General features: G+C 53.3%; 1 protein-coding gene across 1 annotated transcript in view; it reads right to left on the reverse strand.

The window, feature by feature from the left end:
- dhx9 (DEAH (Asp-Glu-Ala-His) box helicase 9) overlaps positions 1 to 17,620 on the reverse strand; it is a 90,028-nt gene that overhangs the window by 61,569 nt on the left and 10,839 nt on the right. Inside the window, exons 7-18 of the mRNA XM_072440521.1 lie at positions 16,983 to 17,119; positions 16,379 to 16,468; positions 16,117 to 16,278; positions 14,581 to 14,658; positions 13,577 to 13,768; positions 13,370 to 13,511; positions 10,437 to 10,519; positions 8,870 to 9,026; positions 8,698 to 8,795; positions 5,520 to 5,733; positions 663 to 757; positions 523 to 596 (exon numbers count right to left, since the gene is read on the reverse strand). Of these exons, the coding sequence (XP_072296622.1) occupies positions 523 to 596; positions 663 to 757; positions 5,520 to 5,733; positions 8,698 to 8,795; positions 8,870 to 9,026; positions 10,437 to 10,519; positions 13,370 to 13,511; positions 13,577 to 13,768; positions 14,581 to 14,658; positions 16,117 to 16,278; positions 16,379 to 16,468; positions 16,983 to 17,119 (1,522 nt within the window). The remainder of the gene's footprint in view (positions 1 to 522; positions 597 to 662; positions 758 to 5,519; positions 5,734 to 8,697; positions 8,796 to 8,869; positions 9,027 to 10,436; positions 10,520 to 13,369; positions 13,512 to 13,576; positions 13,769 to 14,580; positions 14,659 to 16,116; positions 16,279 to 16,378; positions 16,469 to 16,982; positions 17,120 to 17,620) is intronic.

Here is a 17,620-nt window from a genome sequence, read left to right on the forward strand (position 1 = left end):
ATACACGACGCTCTTACACGACTCTCTTCACACACACGACTCTCTTCACATACACGACTCTCTTCACATACACGACTCTCTTCACATACACGACTCTCTTCACATACACGACGCTCTTCACATACACGACCCTCTTCACATACACAACTCTCTTCACATACACGACACTCTTCACATACACGACCCTCTTCACATACACGACCCTCTTCACATACACGACCCTCTTCACATACACGACGCTCTTCACATACACGACGCTCTTACACAACTCTTCACACACACGACTCTCTTCACACACACGACTCTCTTCACATACACGACTCTCTTCACATACACGACTCTCTTCACATACACGACGCTCTTCACATACACGACCCTCTTCACATACACAACTCTCTTCACATACACGACACTCTTCACATACACGACCCTCTTCACATACACGACCCTCTTCACATACACGACCCTCTTCACATACACGACCCTCTTCACATACACGACCCTCTTCACATACACACTTACTTGCAGGAGTCAATGACGTACACCACATCATTGATAGTAATACTGGTTTCTGCAATATTTGTGGAGAGAATCACCTGATGAATTCAAAATGAAGAATAAGCACAAAGACGACACTGGTGATGATGAGATTCTGATCTGACCTTGGTGACATTTTCTGGCACTGGCTCAAACGCCCTGCGCTGCTCCTCTCGAGGGACTTGTGAATGCAGAGGCAGGACGCAGTAACTCTTACTTCCTGAAAACAAACACACAGTAGTTCAATGGCCATTCTCCAAACAGTTAAGAACAATCCTTTAAAACATCATGTTCTGTCATCAGACTGAGGCGGCAGAAGGAGGCAGCGCACAGGGCCGGTGCTAGAGGGCGCTACAAAGATGCAAAGTACAGGTTCAGCAGGTGAGGAGGTGTAGAGAGCTAGAGCCCAGTACAATACGCGTCTGAAGCAGCAGTTCTCCAACAACAACCCCGCCTCTGTTTGGAGTGGCCCCGCCTCTGTGTGGAGTGGCCCCGCCTCTGTGTGGAGTGGCCCCGCCTCTGTGTGGAGTGGCCCCGCCTCTGTGTGGAGTGGCCCCGCCTCTGTGTGGAGTGGCCCCGCCTCTGTGTGCCGTGGGCTCCGGCTTCTCGCAAACTACAAGCCCAGAGCCCCCCCCCTTCTGCAGATGACAGAAAACTGGCCAGACAACTAAATTCCTTCTACTGCAGATTTGACCCCCTCCCCCACTGTGGCCACCTCTGCCAACCCAACCCCGGTCCCACCCACCTCCCCCCACCTTAAGACACTGTGCAGGCGAGCTGGCACCTGTCTTCACTGGCATTTTTAACACCTCCTGGCCATGTCCCAGCTTCAAGTCGTCCATCATTGTCCCTGCCCCCAAGAAGCCCCGGATCACTGGACTTAATGACTACAGACCTGTGGCACTGACGTCTGGAGTCATGAAGTCATTTGAGCGCCTGGTCCTCCCCCACCTCAAGTCCTTCACCTCCTCCCTGCTGGACCCCCTGCTGGACCTCCTGCTGGACCCCCTGCTGGACCCCCTGCTGGACCTCCTGCTGGACCTCCTGCTGGACCTCCTGCTGGACCCCCTGCTGGACCCCCTGCTGGACCTCCTGCTGGACCCCCTGCTGGACCTCCTGCTGGACCCCCTGCAGTTCACCTACAAAACCAAAAGGTCTGTGGACGACACCATCAACCTGGCTCTCCACTTCACCTGCAGCACCTGGACTCCCCTGGAACCTACACCAGGATCCTGTTTGTGGACTTCAGCTCTGCATCAACACCACCTCCTGCTCTGCTCCAGGACAAGCTCTCCCAGCTCAACCTGCCTGACTCCACCTGCAGGGGGAGCGCCGACTCCACCTGCAGGGGGAGCGCCGACTCCACCTGCAGTTGGAGTGCTGACTCCACCTGCAGGGGGAGCTCTGACTCCACCTGCAGGGGGAGCGCTGACTCCACCTGCAGGGGGAGCGCTGACTCCACCTGCAGGGGGAGCGCTGACTCCACCTGCAGGGGGAGCTCTGACTCCACCTGCAGGAGGAGCACTGACTCCACCTGCAGGGCACTGACTCCACCTGCAGGAGGAGCACTGACTCCACCTGCAGGGGGAGCACTGACTTCCTGATGGATCAGAGGCAGTGTGTGCAGCTGGGGAAGAATGTCTCAGACACTGGGACTATCAGCACAGGAGCTCCACAGGGCTGTGTACTTTCTCCCCTGCTCTTCTCCCTGTGACAAACTGCTGCACCTCCAGCCACGACTCTGTAAAACTGATCAAGTTTGTGGATGACACCACCCTCATCACCATGACGACACCTCCCTCATCACCATGACGACACCACCCTCATGGGGCTCATCTCAGACGGGGATGAGTCTGTTACAGGAGGTGGAGCGGCTGGTGCAGCGGTAACAACCTGGAGTTCAACGTCCAGAAGTCAGAGGAGATGATCGTGGACTTCAGGAAAGTCACAGCCCCCCCCCCTCACCATCACAGACTCCCCCATCTCCACTGTGGACTCCTCCACCTCCTCTGCTCCACCATCACCAGGACCTCAAGTGGGAGGAGCCACCATCACCGGGACCTCAAGTGGGAGGAGCCACCATCAGCTCCTCATCAAGAAGGTCCAACAGAGGATGTACTTCCTGCAGCAGCTGAGGAAAGACAAGCTGCCAGCGGAGATGATGGTGCAGTTCTATCCTCCTCCATCACCTCCTCCATCACCTCCTCCATCACCGTGTGGTACACTGGAGCCACAGCCAGGGACAAACAGAGACTACAGCGCCCTCTGCTGAGAAGGTGATCGGCCGCGGACTTGTGTAACCCAGCTGATAATGTGCGTTCCCCTTTAAATTAGTTTGCTGCATTTCCTGTATTTCCCCCGTTACCATGGTAGCCGCCAATCTCGCCACACGTGCGTGAGCCTCTCATGCAGAAGCATAGATATAATTACAACAGCTGCACAGCTTCGGGTAGATGTGTGGGAAAGTCAGAATGAGAACAGCTGCAGGTAAAACTAACTCCGTGAACCCCTCGTTTCATGGTGTTATGAACTGGAACTAAGCCTGTTGTCCCTCAACGTGCAGAAGCCTCCACTGTATTATTCACTTGTGGCTGTGTGCGAGCATTTTGGAAGGAACTAGGTGAGTGTTTTGCCTAATGCTAACCGGTGGTAGCCGCCGCCAATGCTAACACACATGATTTGCATGATTTCTGGTACTCTCCCCACTCACTCAACTTACCTCCCTCTCTCCCCACTCTCTCCCCACTCACTCTCCTCACTCTCCTCACTCTCCTCACTCTCCTCACTCGCTCCTCACTCGCTCCTCACTCGCTCCTCACTCTCCTCACACTCTCCTCTCACTCTCCTCACTCTCCTCACCCTCTCCTCACTCTCCTCACTCTCCTCACTCTCCTCACTCTCTCCTCACTCGCTCCTCACTCGCTCCTCACTCTCCTCACACTCTCCTCACTCGCTCCTCACTCTCCTCACTCTCCTCACTCTCCTCACTCTCCTCACTCTCCTCACTCGCTCCTCACTCGCTCCTCACTCTCCTCTCACTCTCCTCACTCTCTCCTCACTCTCTCCTCACTCTCCTCACTCTCCTCACTCTCTCCTCACTCTCTCCTCTCTCTCCTCACTCTCTCCTCACTCTCCTCACTCTCCTCACTCTCTCCTCACTCGCTCCTCACTCGCTCCTCACTCGCTCCTCACTCCTCACTCTCCTCACACTCTCCTCTCACTCTCCCCACTCTCCTCACTCTCCTCACTCTCCTCACTCTCCTCACTCTCCTCACTCTCCTCACTCTCTCCTCACTCGCTCCTCACTCTCCTCACACTCTCCTCACTCTCCTCACTCTCTCCTCACTCTCCTCACTCTCCTCACTCTCCTCACTCGCTCCTCACTCGCTCCTCACTCGCTCCTCACTCGCTCCTCACTCCTCACTCTCCTCACACTCTCCTCTCACTCTCCTCACTCTCTCCTCACTCTCCTCACTCTCCTCACTCTCTCCTCACTCTCCTCACTCTCCTCACTCTCTCCTCACTCTCCTCACTCTCCTCACTCTCCTCACTCTCCTCACTCTCTCCTCACTCGCTCCTCACTCGCTCCTCACTCGCTCCTCACTCGCTCCTCACTCGCTCCTCACTCCTCACTCTCCTCACACTCTCCTCTCACTCTCCCCACTCTCCTCACTCTCTCCTCACTCTCTCCTCACTCTCCTCACTCTCCTCACTCTCCTCACTCTCCTCACTCTCCTCACTCTCTCCTCACTCGCTCCTCACTCTCCTCACTCTCCTCACTCTCTCCTCACTCTCTCCTCACACTCTCCTCACTCTCCTCACTCTCCTCACTCTCCTCACTCTCCTCACTCTCCCAGGACAGTTGGATTTCTATCGTAAGCACAAGTGCAGAGGACTCTTGACATTGATTGTGCACATTGTAAATACATTGTAAATATTACTGTAGCATTTATTTAATACATTAACCAAAGAGCTCTACTTTCTGTTGTGGAAAATGTTATTAAGAACCGTGTCTTTTTCCCCTTGAGTCAAACCTGAACCGGCCTAAACTAATACAAACTTTTAGGTTTGTACTATAAACCCCCGTGTTACACTTCCATCTCTGCGACAAGCAGCTCTGATCACCCTTCTCACCCTGGACATGGACTATTTGAGCCACTCCCCTCAGGCAGGAGGCCGCTCCCCTCAGGCAGGAGGCCACTCCCCTCAGGCAGGAGGCCACTCCCCTCAGGCAGGAGGCCGCTCCCCTCAGGCAGGAGGCCACTCCCCTCAGGCAGGAGGCCACTCCCCTCAGGCAGGAGGCCGCTCCCCTCAGGCAGGAGGCCGCTCCCCTCGGGAAGGGGAAGCCACTCCCCTCAGACAGGAGGCCACTCCCCTCAGGCAGGAGGCCACTCCCCTCAGGCAGGAGGCCACTCCCCTCAGGCAGGAGGCCACTCCCCTCAGGCAGGAGGCCGCTCCCCTCAGGCAGGAGGCCACTCCCCTCAGGCAGGAGGCCACTCCCCTCAGGCAGGAGGCCACTCCCCTCAGGCAGGAGGCCACTCCCCTCAGGCAGGAGGCCGCTCCCCTCAGGCAGGAGGCCACTCCCCTCAGGCAGGAGGCCACTCCCCTCAGGCAGGAGGCCACTCCCCTCAGGCAGGAGGCCACTCCCCTCAGGTCCATCCGGACCAGAACCTCTCGTCAGAAGAACAGTTTCTTTCCTCTGCTGTTAGACTCATGAACACTTCCTAAACTAAACACCTTCAAGCACTGCACTGTTCACTTCTATTGCACTACACAACTTTATATTCTATTTATGAACATATCATGCTTATTTCTAACCTTATTTTACTTTACTTACCTATTTTTTATATATCTGGAGCTGTTTTGTATTCATTGTTCAATGTTTTGTTGTTTGTGTTGCACCAGGACAAGTTCCTATGTTTGTGAATTTTGTTCATTGACAAATGGCAATAAACCTTATTCTGATTCTGAGTGAGTGTTACCAAAGTGTGGGTGCATCTCCAGGTGGCGCTGTAGGGCAAAGATCAGGTTCCATCCAGGTAGGAACACCAGCACCGCTCCGGACACTTTCAGAGTCTCGATGTAGCGCAGCAGAGCCTCCACCAGCTCAAAGGACGTCTCCTTCTCATTGATCAGAGCCATGGAGCGCTTGGTCTCTGGGCTGTACTCAGGACCACAGATCAGGTTACAGTTGACCTGCACGTCATACAGAAGAATACACCATCAGGGCAAAGCGGAGGTGGGAAGAGCCTCATTCACTCTTCCTGTTTACTCACTGGCACTGCCCTAAACTGGTTAAGGTCCTATCTGGAAGACAGGAAGTACTTTGTTGAGGTAGCTGTGTCTCAGACCACATGACCCTGACCTGTGGAGTGCCCCAAGGGTCAGTCCTGGGTCCCCTTCTGTTCAACCTCTACATGCTACAGATAGGTCAGTTGATACGCAGTGAAAATGTGTCAATGTATCACAATTGTGCAGACGAGTCAGATCTATGTTTCACTGTCGCAGGTGAATATGGACCAGTAGATTCACTCTGTCACTGCAACAACAGATCAGTTTGTGGACCGGCCTCCTGCTGGTGCAACAGATCAGTTTGTGGATGCAAAAAAACTTTCTCCAGCTGAACTCAGACAAGACTGAAATAATCGTCTTTGGCCCAAAAGAAACAAAGAGAAAGTGTTAGCGGTCACCTCCAGAGTCTCGCTCTAAAACCTACAAACCAAATTATAAATCTGGGGGTAATAATGGACTCAGACTTGAACTTTAATAGCCACGTCAAATCAATAACATCAGCAGCTTTTTACCATCTAAAAAACATTGCCAAAATAAAAAATATAGTGTCAAAACCAGATTTAGAGAGACTTATCCATGTGTTTGTCTCCAGTAGATTAGACTGTAACGGCCGCTCACTGGTCTCTCCAAACGAGCTGTAAAACAGCTGCAGTTCATCCAGAACGCTGCTGCTCGGGTCCTGACTAGAACCAGGAAGTACCATCACATTAGTCCTGTTCTCAGGGGCCGGCCTCCTGCTGGTGCCAGAGTCAGGACTAAACATGGAGCGGCCTCCTGCTGGTGCCAGAGTCAGGACTAAACATGGAGCGGCCTCCTGCTGGTGCCAGAGTCAGGACTAAACATGGAGCGGTCTCCTGCTGGTGCCAGAGTCAGGACTAAACATGGAGCGGCCTCCTGCTGGTGCCAGAGTGAGGACTAAACATGGACCGGCCTCCTGCTGGTGCCAGAGTCAGGACTAAACATGGACCGGCCTCCTGCTGGTGCCAGAGTCAGGACTAAACATGGAGCGGTCTCCTGCTGGTGCCAGAGTCAGGACTAAACATGGAGCGGCCTCCTGCTGGTGCCAGAGTGAGGACTAAACATGGACCGGCCTCCTGCTGGTGCCAGAGTCAGGACTAAACATGGACCGGCCTCCTGCTGGTGCCAGAGTCAGGACTAAACATGGAGCGGCCTCCTGCTGGTGCCAGAGTCAGGACTAAACATAGACCGGCCTCCTGCTGGTGCCAGAGTCAGGACTAAACATGGAGCGGCCTCCTGCTGGTGCCAGAGTCAGGACTAAACATGGAGCGGCCTCCTGCTGGTGCCAGAGTCAGGACTAAACATGGAGCGGCCTCCTGCTGGTGCCAGAGTCAGGACTAAACATGGAGCGGCCTCCTGTTGGTGCCAGAGTCAGGACTAAACATGGACCGGCCTCCTGCTGGTGCCAGAGTCAGGACTAAACATGGACCGGCCTCCTGCTGGTGCCAGAGTCAGGACTAAACATGGACCGGCCTCCTGCTGGTGCCAGAGTCAGGACTAAACATGGACCGGCCTCCTGCTGGTGCCAGAGTCAGGACTAAACATGGACCGGCCTCCTGCTGGTGCCAGAGTCAGGACTAAACATGGAGCGGCCTCCTGCTGGTGCCAGAGTCAGGACTAAACATGGAGCGGCCTCCTGCTGGTGCCAGAGTCAGGACTAAACATGGAGCGGCCTCCTGCTGGTGCCAGAGTCAGGACTAAACATGGAGCGGCCTCCTGCTGGTGCCAGAGTCAGGACTAAACATGGAGCGGCCTCCTGCTGGTGCCAGAGTCAGGACTAAACATGGACCGGCCTCCTGCTGGTGCCAGAGTCAGGACTAAACATGGACCGGCCTCCTGCTGGTGCCAGAGTCAGGACTAAACATGGACCGGCCTCCTGCTGGTGCCAGAGTCAGGACTAAACATGGACCGGCCTCCTGCTGGTGCCAGAGTCAGGACTAAACATGGAGCGGCCTCCTGCTGGTGCCAGAGTCAGGACTAAACATGGACCGGCCTCCTGCTGGTGCCAGAGTCAGGACTAAACATGGGGAATCTGCGTTTCAGTTTTATGCAGCTAAAACCTGGAACATTCTTCCTGAAGATGTGAGACAGGTTCAACTCTGACAATGTTCAAATCTAAGCTAAAAGTTTAGCTGCGCATATGACTGAAAGGATTTTTTCTTTGCACTCTTCTCTTTTGTTTGTGATTTATTTAAAAAGAAGTTGGACTCCGAAAACACGTTACCCTTTGTGGCTAGGTGTTCTTTATTTAATTTTTAATGTTTAATTTAGTTAATTTTATTGTATTTCTGTTTCTGTAATTTCTTTGTGATTTGAATGCATTTTTCCTGCTGTGAAGCACTTTGAATTGTCTTGTGTATGAAATGTGCTCTACAAATAAACTTGCCTTGCCTTGATAAGTCCTCTCCCTGAATCTGCTCCATCTGTAACGTCAGATGGACCTCCCATGTCTTCTGTGTCGTTTTAAGTCAAAGTCCATAAATCTTTGTCTCGTTCCGCACACTTCTGCCTTAAATCATGTTCATTGCAGCTACTGGTACTGTATCACTGCGTGATTTCTATGGCTGCAGTACCGATGGAGTGGCCACTGGGGGTGTTTGTAACATGCTGCGGCGAGCCACACCCTATCCATGGTCCCACCTGGAAGAGGCCCCGTGGAAGACCCAGGACACGCTGGAGGGACCATGTCTCTCGGTGGTTCTGGGAACGCCTCGCGATCCCCCCGGGTGAATTGGAAGAATTGTCTGGGGAGAGGGAAGTCTGGGAGTCCCTGCTTAGACTGCTGCCCCCGCGACCCGGCCCCGGATAAGCAGAAGAAGATGGAGGTTAGGTACAAGATGATCTACTTACGTCATCCTCTCCTCCCTCTTCATCTTTGTCCTTTTTCTTGCGGTCGTTTGGAGGAGGCACAAAATTTGTCATCTGAATGCAATCTTCAAGAAAATACTCTAAAAAGAAAATATGTTCGAGGTTACAATGTGCGCCACAGGCTGGTTCCACAGCAGGACGTGTCTGTGGTCACCTTGAACAGGAAAAGTGCGTCCGTACACCTCGATGACGGGGCAGTTGAAGAAGTATTGGCTGAACATGGTGGTGTCGATGGTGGCTGACATCAGGATGACCCGCACCTCAGGGTAAGTCTGGACCACGTCTCTGAGGACCACCATCAGGAAGTCCGTCTGTCCACACAAGAAGCTCTGGTCACTCATGTTCACTACATTTACATCTCGTCCATTCTGATCATACTCAGAGTGCGGAGTGTGCACAGAGCATTTGGATCACATTAGACGTTCACTGCTTTATGACAATAGGCTCGTCCATTACATTTAGCACATGAGCCATATTTCCGGCCTCTTGGGCCACTTTGAGGGCGGCTCATATTTGACAACACAACATTAGAATTCTTGTGCGAGTCACAGTGACATAAGTCCTGGATTGCACCGTTTAAAGAGTCTTTTATTGTGCAAAGGCCACGACGTGTGCCCAGGCTCAGCTCATGGCTGTGCACAAATAAGGCTAATGTGGAGCTAAGGTGGAGCTAATGTGAAGCTAATGTAGAGCTAATGTGGAGCTAATGTGAAGCTAATGTGGCGCTAATGTGAAGCTAATGTGGAGCTAGTGTGAAGCTAATGTGGCGCTAATGTGAAGCTAATGTGGAGCTAATGTGAAGCTAATGTAGAGCTAATGTAGAGCTAATGTGGAGCTAATGTGAAGCTAATGTGGCGCTAATGTGGAGCTAATATGAAGCTAATGTGGAGCTAACAACAAGAAAACACTTCAGTGATGATGCTCTGTGAGGAAAACATCTAAACCAGTGCAAAGCTGGACAGATCAGGAGCCACAGGTAAAAACACAGGTCAGAGTGTAATAAAGTCTGAACATGACAGAGTGAAGCTGCTGTGACAGTGTCCACACTCATGTGACAGTGTCCACACTCACGTGACAGTGTCCACACTCACGTGACAGTGTCCACACTCACGTGACAGTGTCCACACTCACGTGACAGTGTCCACACTCACGTGACAGTGTCCACACTCACGTGACAGTGTCCACACTCACGTGACAGTGTCCACACTCACGTGACAGTGTCCACACTCACGTGACAGTGTCCACACTCACGTGACAGTGTCCACACTCACAAACAGAATGGACTCATTTCATTCACTACATGAAGAGTTTATCTCACCAAGATTCATCTATAAAAAATAATGAGCTCATATTGAGTTTGTGCAGCAACAGGTCTGTGATATCCACATTTCATATCAGAAATCAATCACAGACTGCTGCAGATTTGTGCAACAGTGTCCACATAGAACTGTTACTAGGCCATATAAATATAAATAACTATTTTATGTTATGTTTGGCCCGCGACCCAAACTAGTTTGACACTCCTGCTCTAAACAAACCCAATGAAATAATAACTTCAACAAACTAGATACTGTAAATCTTCATATTACATTATAATAGGATTATTTTGACCAGTAGGTGTAAGAGTCCGACCCCTGTAGAACACAGACTATTCAGACTATTTACTGCATGTAAATGAAGGGACTATTGTCTCATTAAGAGGCACAGGACACACAACTCACATTTATGTCTCGCTCGTGGATTTCATCCACAATCACATGACTGATGCCTCTGATCCCAGCCTCAAGCTTTCGCAGTAAAACACCTAGAAAGAGAAGAAGAGAGCATTTTATCTGAATGTGGAGGTGGTGAGGGCCAGTAGGGGGCGTGACCGGAGCCAACAGGGGGCGTGACCGGGGCCAGCAGGGGGCGTGACCGGAGCCAGCAGGGGGCGTGACCGGAGCCAGCGACCAGAGCCAGCAGGGGGCGTGACCGGAGCCAGCAGGGGGCGTGACCGGAGCCAGCAGGGGGCGTGACCGGGGACAGCAGGGGGCGTGACCGGAGCCAGCGACCAGAGCCAGCAGGGGGCGTGACCGGAGCCAGCAGGGGGCGTGACCGGAGGAGCCAGCAGGGGGCGTGACCGGAGCCAGCAGGGGGCGTGACCGGAGCCAGCAGGGGGCGTGACCGGAGGAGCCAGCAGGGGGCGTGACCGGAGGAGCCAGCAGGGGGCGTGACCGGAGGAGCCAGCAGGGGGCGTGACCGGAGGAGCCAGCAGGGGGCGTGACCGGAGCCAGCAGGGGGCGTGACCGGAGCCAGCAACCAGAGCCAGCAGGGGGCGTGACCGGAGCCAGCAGGGGGCGTGACCGGAGCCAGCAGGGGGCGTGACCGGAGCCAGCAGGGGGCGTGACCGGGGACAGTTTACAGACTGCTTCACGTGAGCCAGGCCCATGTACTTTCTCCTAAATGCAGTTATTTTAAGATCTAGTGGTTCTACAAGTGTTCTACAAGTGTTCTACAAGTGTTCTACAAGTGTTCTACAAGTGTTCTACACAAGTGTTCTACACAAGTGTTCTACACAAGTGTTCTACAAGTGTTCTACAAGTGTTCTACACAAGTGTTCTACACAAGTGTTCTACAAGTGTTCTACACAAGTGTTCTACACAAGTGTTCTACAAGTGTTCTACAAGTGTTCTCCACAAGTGTTCTCCACAAGTGTTCTACACAAGTGTTCTACACAAGTGTTCTACAAGTGTTCTACAAGTGTTCTACACAAGTGTTCTACAAGTGTTCTACAAGTGTTCTACACAAGTGTTCTACACAAGTGTTCTACACAAGTGTTCTACACAAGTGTTCTACACAAGTGTTCCACACAAGTGTTCCACACAAGTGTTCCACACAAGTGTTCTACAAGTGTTCTACAAGTGTTCTACACAAGTGTTCTACACAAGTGTTCTACAAGTGTTCTACAAGTGTTCTACACAAGTGTTCTACACAAGTGTTCCACACAAGTGTTCTTCACAAGTGTTCTACACAAGTGTTCCACACAAGTGTTCTACAAGTGTTCTACAAGTGTTCTACAGAAGTGTTCCACACAAGTGTTCTACAAGTGTTCTACAGAAGTGTTCTACACAAGTGTTCCACACAAGTGTTCTACACAAGTGTTCCACAGAAGTGTTCTACAAGTGTTCCACACAAGTGTTCTACAGAAGTGTTCCACACAAGTGTTCTACAAGTGTTCTACAAGTGTTCTACAAGTGTTCTACAAGTGTTCTACAGAAGTGTTCTACACAAGTGTTCCACACAAGTGTTCTACAGAAGTGTTCTACAAGTGTTCTACAAGTGTTCCACACAAGTGTTCTACAGAAGTGTTCCACACAAGTGTTCCACACAAGTGTTCTACAAGTGTTCTACAGAAGTGTTCTACAGAAGTGTTCTACAGAAGTGTTCTACACAAGTGTTCCACACAAGTGTTCTACAGAAGTGTTCTACAAGTGTTCTACAAGTGTTCTACAGAAGTGTTCTACAGAAGTGTTCCACACAAGTGTTCTACAGAAGTGTTCTACACAAGTGTTCTACACAAGTGTTCTACACAAGTGTTCTACACAAGTGTTCTACACAAGTGTTCCACACAAGTGTTCCACACAAGTGTTCTACAAGTGTTCTACAAGTGTTCTACAAGTGTTCCACACAAGTGTTCTACAGAAGTGTTCTACAAGTGTTCTACAAGTGTTCTACAGAAGTGTTCTACACAAGTGTTCCACACAAGTGTTCTACAGAAGTGTTCTACAAGTGTTCTACAAGTGTTCTACAGAAGTGTTCTACAGAAGTGTTCCACACAAGTGTTCTACAAGTGTTCTACAGAAGTGTTCTACAGAAGTGTTCCACACAAGTGTTCTACAGAAGTGTTCTACAGAAGTGTTCTACAAGTGTTCCACACAAGTGTTCTACAGAAGTGTTCCACACAAGTGTTCTACAAGTGTTCTACAAGTGTTCTACAAGTGTTCTACAAGTGTTCTACAAGTGTTCTACAGAAGTGTTCTACACAAGTGTTCCACACAAGTGTTCTACAGAAGTGTTCTACAAGTGTTCTACAAGTGTTCCACACAAGTGTTCTACAGAAGTGTTCCACACAAGTGTTCTACAAGTGTTCTACAAGTGTTCTACAAGTGTTCTACAGAAGTGTTCTACAGAAGTGTTCCACACAAGTGTTCTACAAGTGTTCTACAGAAGTGTTCTACACAAGTGTTCCACACAAGTGTTCTACAAGTGTTCTACAGAAGTGTTCTACACAAGTGTTCCACACAAGTGTTCTACAGAAGTGTTCTACAAGTGTTCTACAAGTGTTCTACAGAAGTGTTCTACAGAAGTGTTCCACACAAGTGTTCTACAAGTGTTCTACAGAAGTGTTCTACACAAGTGTTCCACACAAGTGTTCTACAGAAGTGTTCTACAAGTGTTCTACAAGTGTTCCACACAAGTGTTCTACAAGTGTTCTACAAGTGTTCTACAAGTGTTCTACAGAAGTGTTCCACACAAGAGCATGTTATTATGGACACTCATACCTCCAGGTCACTATAGTTACTTGTATGCAGAGCCTTGGCCGACGCCCTGACACTTGATGCAGACATATACTTGGTGACAGTACATGACAGATGTGGGCGTGGTCTCATCTTACCCACGGTGCAGAAGAGGACGCTGGCATGAGGACGAGGGAAGATGGACTCAAAGCGGACGCTGTATCCACAGCTCTGTCCCACGTCCTCTCCTCGTTCACAGGACACTCGCTCTGCCACAGACACGGCGCTGATCCTCCGAGGCTGGACACAACGGGAGGTCAAACCATCAGAGGCTCATTTGTCCAGCTCAGTGTTTCTAAACTCACCTGAGTGACCACGATGTTACAGTGGGCCGCCCTGCCCGCCTTTATGAAGCGGTCCAGGATGTACTGTGGGACCTGGGTGGTCTTTCCACACCCAGTGGCTCCTCTGATGATCACCACGGAATTGTTGTCCAGAGCGGACATGATCTCCTGCTCAAACTCCTTCACAGGAAGCTGCTCCCGCTCCAGCAGCAGCTGACCACAACACAAGTCATATTACCACCACAAACGTATTCAAGTCACAAAGACACCAGCAGGAGGCCGCTCCATGTTTAGTCCTGACTCTGGCACCAGCAGGAGGCCGCTCCATGTTTAGTCCTGACTCTGGCACCAGCAGGAGGCCGCTCCATGTTTAGTCCTGACTCTGGCACCAGCAGGAGGCCGCTCCATATTTAGTCCTGACTCTGGCACCAGCAGGAGGCCGCTCCATATTTAGTCCTGACTCTGGCACCAGCAGGAGGCCGCTCCATATTTAGTCCTGACTCTGGCACCAGCAGGAGGCCGCTCCATATTTAGTCCTGACTCTGGCACCAGCAGGAGGCCGGTCCATGTTTAGTCCTGACTCTGGCACCAGCAGGAGGCCGCTCCATATTTAGTCCTGACTCTGGCACCAGCAGGAGGCCGCTCCATATTTAGTCCTGACTCTGGCACCAGCAGGAGGCCGCTCAATATTTAGTCCTGACTCTGGCACCAGCAGGAGGCCGCTCCATATTTAGTCCTGACTCTGGCACCAGCAGGAGGCCGCTCCATGTTTAGTCCTGACTCTGGCACCAGCAGGAGGCCGCTCCATGTTTAGTCCTGACTCTGGCACCAGCAGGAGGCCGCTCCATGTTTAGTCCTGACTCTGGCACCAGCAGGAGGCCGCTCCATATTTAGTCCTGACTCTGGCACCAGCAGGAGGCCGGTCCATGTTTAGTCCTGACTCTGGCACCAGCAGGAGGCCGCTCCATGTGTAGTCCTGACTCTGGCACCAGCAGGAGGCTGATGGTGTAGAACATTAAACGTACCTTCTGGAGCTCCGTGTCGTGCTCCAGCCGCTGAGTGTGCTCGTTGTAGAGGTCGTCACTGATCTGCTCTGGAGTGCACTAAAGACAGGAGCACAATACACAGACTAAGACTGCCCTGTAACCAGAGGTTATTCATGTCAGGGCTCAAAACAATGCTACAGTCTTTAAAAGTCTCCAAGTCTAAGATAAACACGGTCACACTGCAGCTCACGTTCATCCCTGAGGTGCGACATGACCTTTAGGATGTGTCAGAGTTCATGTGCTGAGGAGAATAATTGTAGTGGGTCAAGTTCTCCCTCCCATTAGCAAACAAGCCAGCCACGCCCTGACGGAGCGAGCCACGCCCTGACGGGCCACGCCCTGACGGAGCGAGCCACGCCCTGACGGGCCACGCCCTGACGGAGCGAGCCACGTACTGACGGAGTGAGCCACGCCCTGACGGAGCGAGCCACGCCCTGACGGAGCGAGCCACGTACTGACGGAGTGAGCCACGCCCTGACGGAGCGAGCCACGCCCTGACGGAGCGAGCCACGTACTGACGGAGTGAGCCACGCCCTGACGGAGCGAGCCACGCCCTGACGGGCCACTCCCTGACGGGCCACGCCCTAACGGAGCGAGCCACGCCCTGACGGGCCACGCCCTGACGGAGCGAGCCACGCCCTGACGGAGCGAGCCACGCCCTGACGGAGTGAGCCACGCCCTGACGGAGCGAGCCACGCCCTGACGGAGCGAGCCACGTACTGACGGAGTGAGCCACGCCCTGACGGAGCGAGCCACGCCCAGACGGAGTGAGCCACGCCCTGACGGAGCGAGCCACGCCCTGACGGAGCGAGCCACGTACTGACGGAGTGAGCCACGCCCTGACGGAGCGAGCCACGCCCTGACGGAGCGAGCCACGTACTGACGGAGTGAGCCACGCCCTGACGGAGCGAGCCACGCCCTGACGGAGCGAGCCACGTACTGACGGAGTGAGCCACGCCCTGACGGAGCGAGCCACGCCCTGACGGGCCACTCCCTGACGGGCCACGCCCTAACGGAGCGAGCCACGCCCTGACGGAGCGAGCCACGCCCTGACGGAGCGAGCCACGCCCTGACGGAGTGAGCCACGCCCTGACGGAGCGAGCCACGCCCTGACGGAGCGAGCCACGTACTGACGGAGTGAGCCACGCCCTGACGGAGCGAGCCACGCCCAGACGGAGTGAGGCACGCCCTGACGGAGCGAGCCACGCCCTGACGGAGCGAGCCACGTACTGACGGAGTGAGCCACGCCCTGACGGAGCGAGCCACGCCCTGACGGGCCACGCCCTAACGGAGCGAGCCACGCCCTGACGGAGCGAGCCACGTACTGACGGAGTGAGCCACGCCCTGACGGAGCGAGCCACGCCCTGACGGGCCACGCCCTAACGGAGCGAGCCACGCCCTGACGGAGCGAGCCACGCCCTGACGGAGTGAGCCACGCCCTGACGGAGCGTCCTCCACTCGTGCCTCAGAGGATCCACCCTCTGCTCTGCTATCGGCTGATGTGAGAGTACTTACAAAGGCCAGCGGGCCCTCGTCAATATTGCTGCTGGTCCAGGGGTTCCAGTTGACCTGAGGAGGGGACCAGGGGACCACTCCAGCTGTGCTTTGCTTCTGGGACGGCTCAAACGTGGCCATCTTGGCTTGAAGCAGAGACACGGCTTCACCAGGCTGAGACGGCTGACAACAACATTTACACATTTATGACTTTTGATCTGTGCAGTTCAAGGGCCTCGTTCCTCTGTGGAACATGGGGCCAATACTGAAATGTGCCACTCACTGGAGCTGGGACACTGATGCTGAGCTCCTGGAGGACACTGGCCAGCTGCTGCTGCAGCTCAGGAGAGACGCTCACGTCAAAAGGCTCCAACTGAAAGAGACAACACGCTGGGTCTGTCCCAAGTCTGAGTCTGTCCTGAGTCTGTCCTGAGTCTGTCCCTGGTCTGTCCCGAGTCTGTCCCGAGTCTGTCCCGAGTCTGAGTCTGTCCTGAGTCTGTCCTGAGTCTGTCCTGAGTCTGTCCTGAGTCTGTCCCTGGTCTGTCCCTGGTCTGTCCCGAGTCTGTCCCGAGTCTGTCCCGAGTCTGTCCCAAGTCTGAGTCTGTCCTGAGTCTGTCCTGAGTCTGTCCCTGGTCTGTCCCTGGTCTGTCCCTGGTCTGTCCCTGGTCTGTCCCGAGTCTGTCCCGAGTCTGTCCCTGGTCTGTCCCGAGTCTGTCCCTGGTCTGTCCCTGGTCTGTCCCAAGTCTGAGTCTGTCCTGAGTCTGTCCCTGGTCTGTCCCTGGTCTGTCCCGAGTCTGTCCCGAGTCTGTCCCGAGTCTGTCCCTGGTCTGTCCCTGGTCTGTCCCGAGTCTGTCCCGAGTCTGTCCCGAGTCCGTCCCGGGTCTTACAGTTTCTCCGTCTTTCTTCTTGGTGACCCCAGAAAAGGCCTCGATGACCTCCAGGTGGTACAGCTGGCGCACCAGAGACAGAGCACACGACTGAGCTGCCAACTTCTTATTGGAGCCATGTTCTCGAGCTGTGACCCCTGAGAGGACACAGTGAAAGGACAAGTGCAGAGGGTGAGACTGAAGGTCCAGGACAGAGGACACAGTGAAAGGACAAGTGCAGAGGGTGAGACTGAAGGTCCAGGACAGAGGACACAGTGAAAGGACAAGTGCAGAGGGTGAGACTGAAGGTCCAGGACAGAGGACACAGTGAAAGGACAAGTGCAGAGGGTGAGACTGAAGGTCCAGGACAGAGGACACAGTGAAAGGACAAGTGCAGAGGGTGAGACTGAAGGTCCAGGACAGAGGACACAGTGAAAGGACAAGTGCAGAGGGTGAGACTGAAGGTCCAGGACAGAGGACACAGTGAAAGGACAAGTGCAGAGGGTGAGACTGAAGGTCCAGGACAGAGGACACAGTGAAAGGACAAGTGCAGAGGGTGAGACTGAAGGTCCAGGACAGAGGACGCAGTGAAAGGACAAGTGCAGAGGGTGAGACTGAAGGTCCAGGACAGAGGACGCAGTGAAAGGACAAGTGCAGAG

Source organism: Eucyclogobius newberryi, unplaced genomic scaffold, assembly GCF_026437365.1.
Source record: "Eucyclogobius newberryi isolate DKJ021-1_F unplaced genomic scaffold, fEucNew1.0.hap1 SCAF_12, whole genome shotgun sequence".
Classification (NCBI taxonomy): domain Eukaryota; kingdom Metazoa; phylum Chordata; class Actinopteri; order Gobiiformes; family Gobiidae; genus Eucyclogobius; species Eucyclogobius newberryi.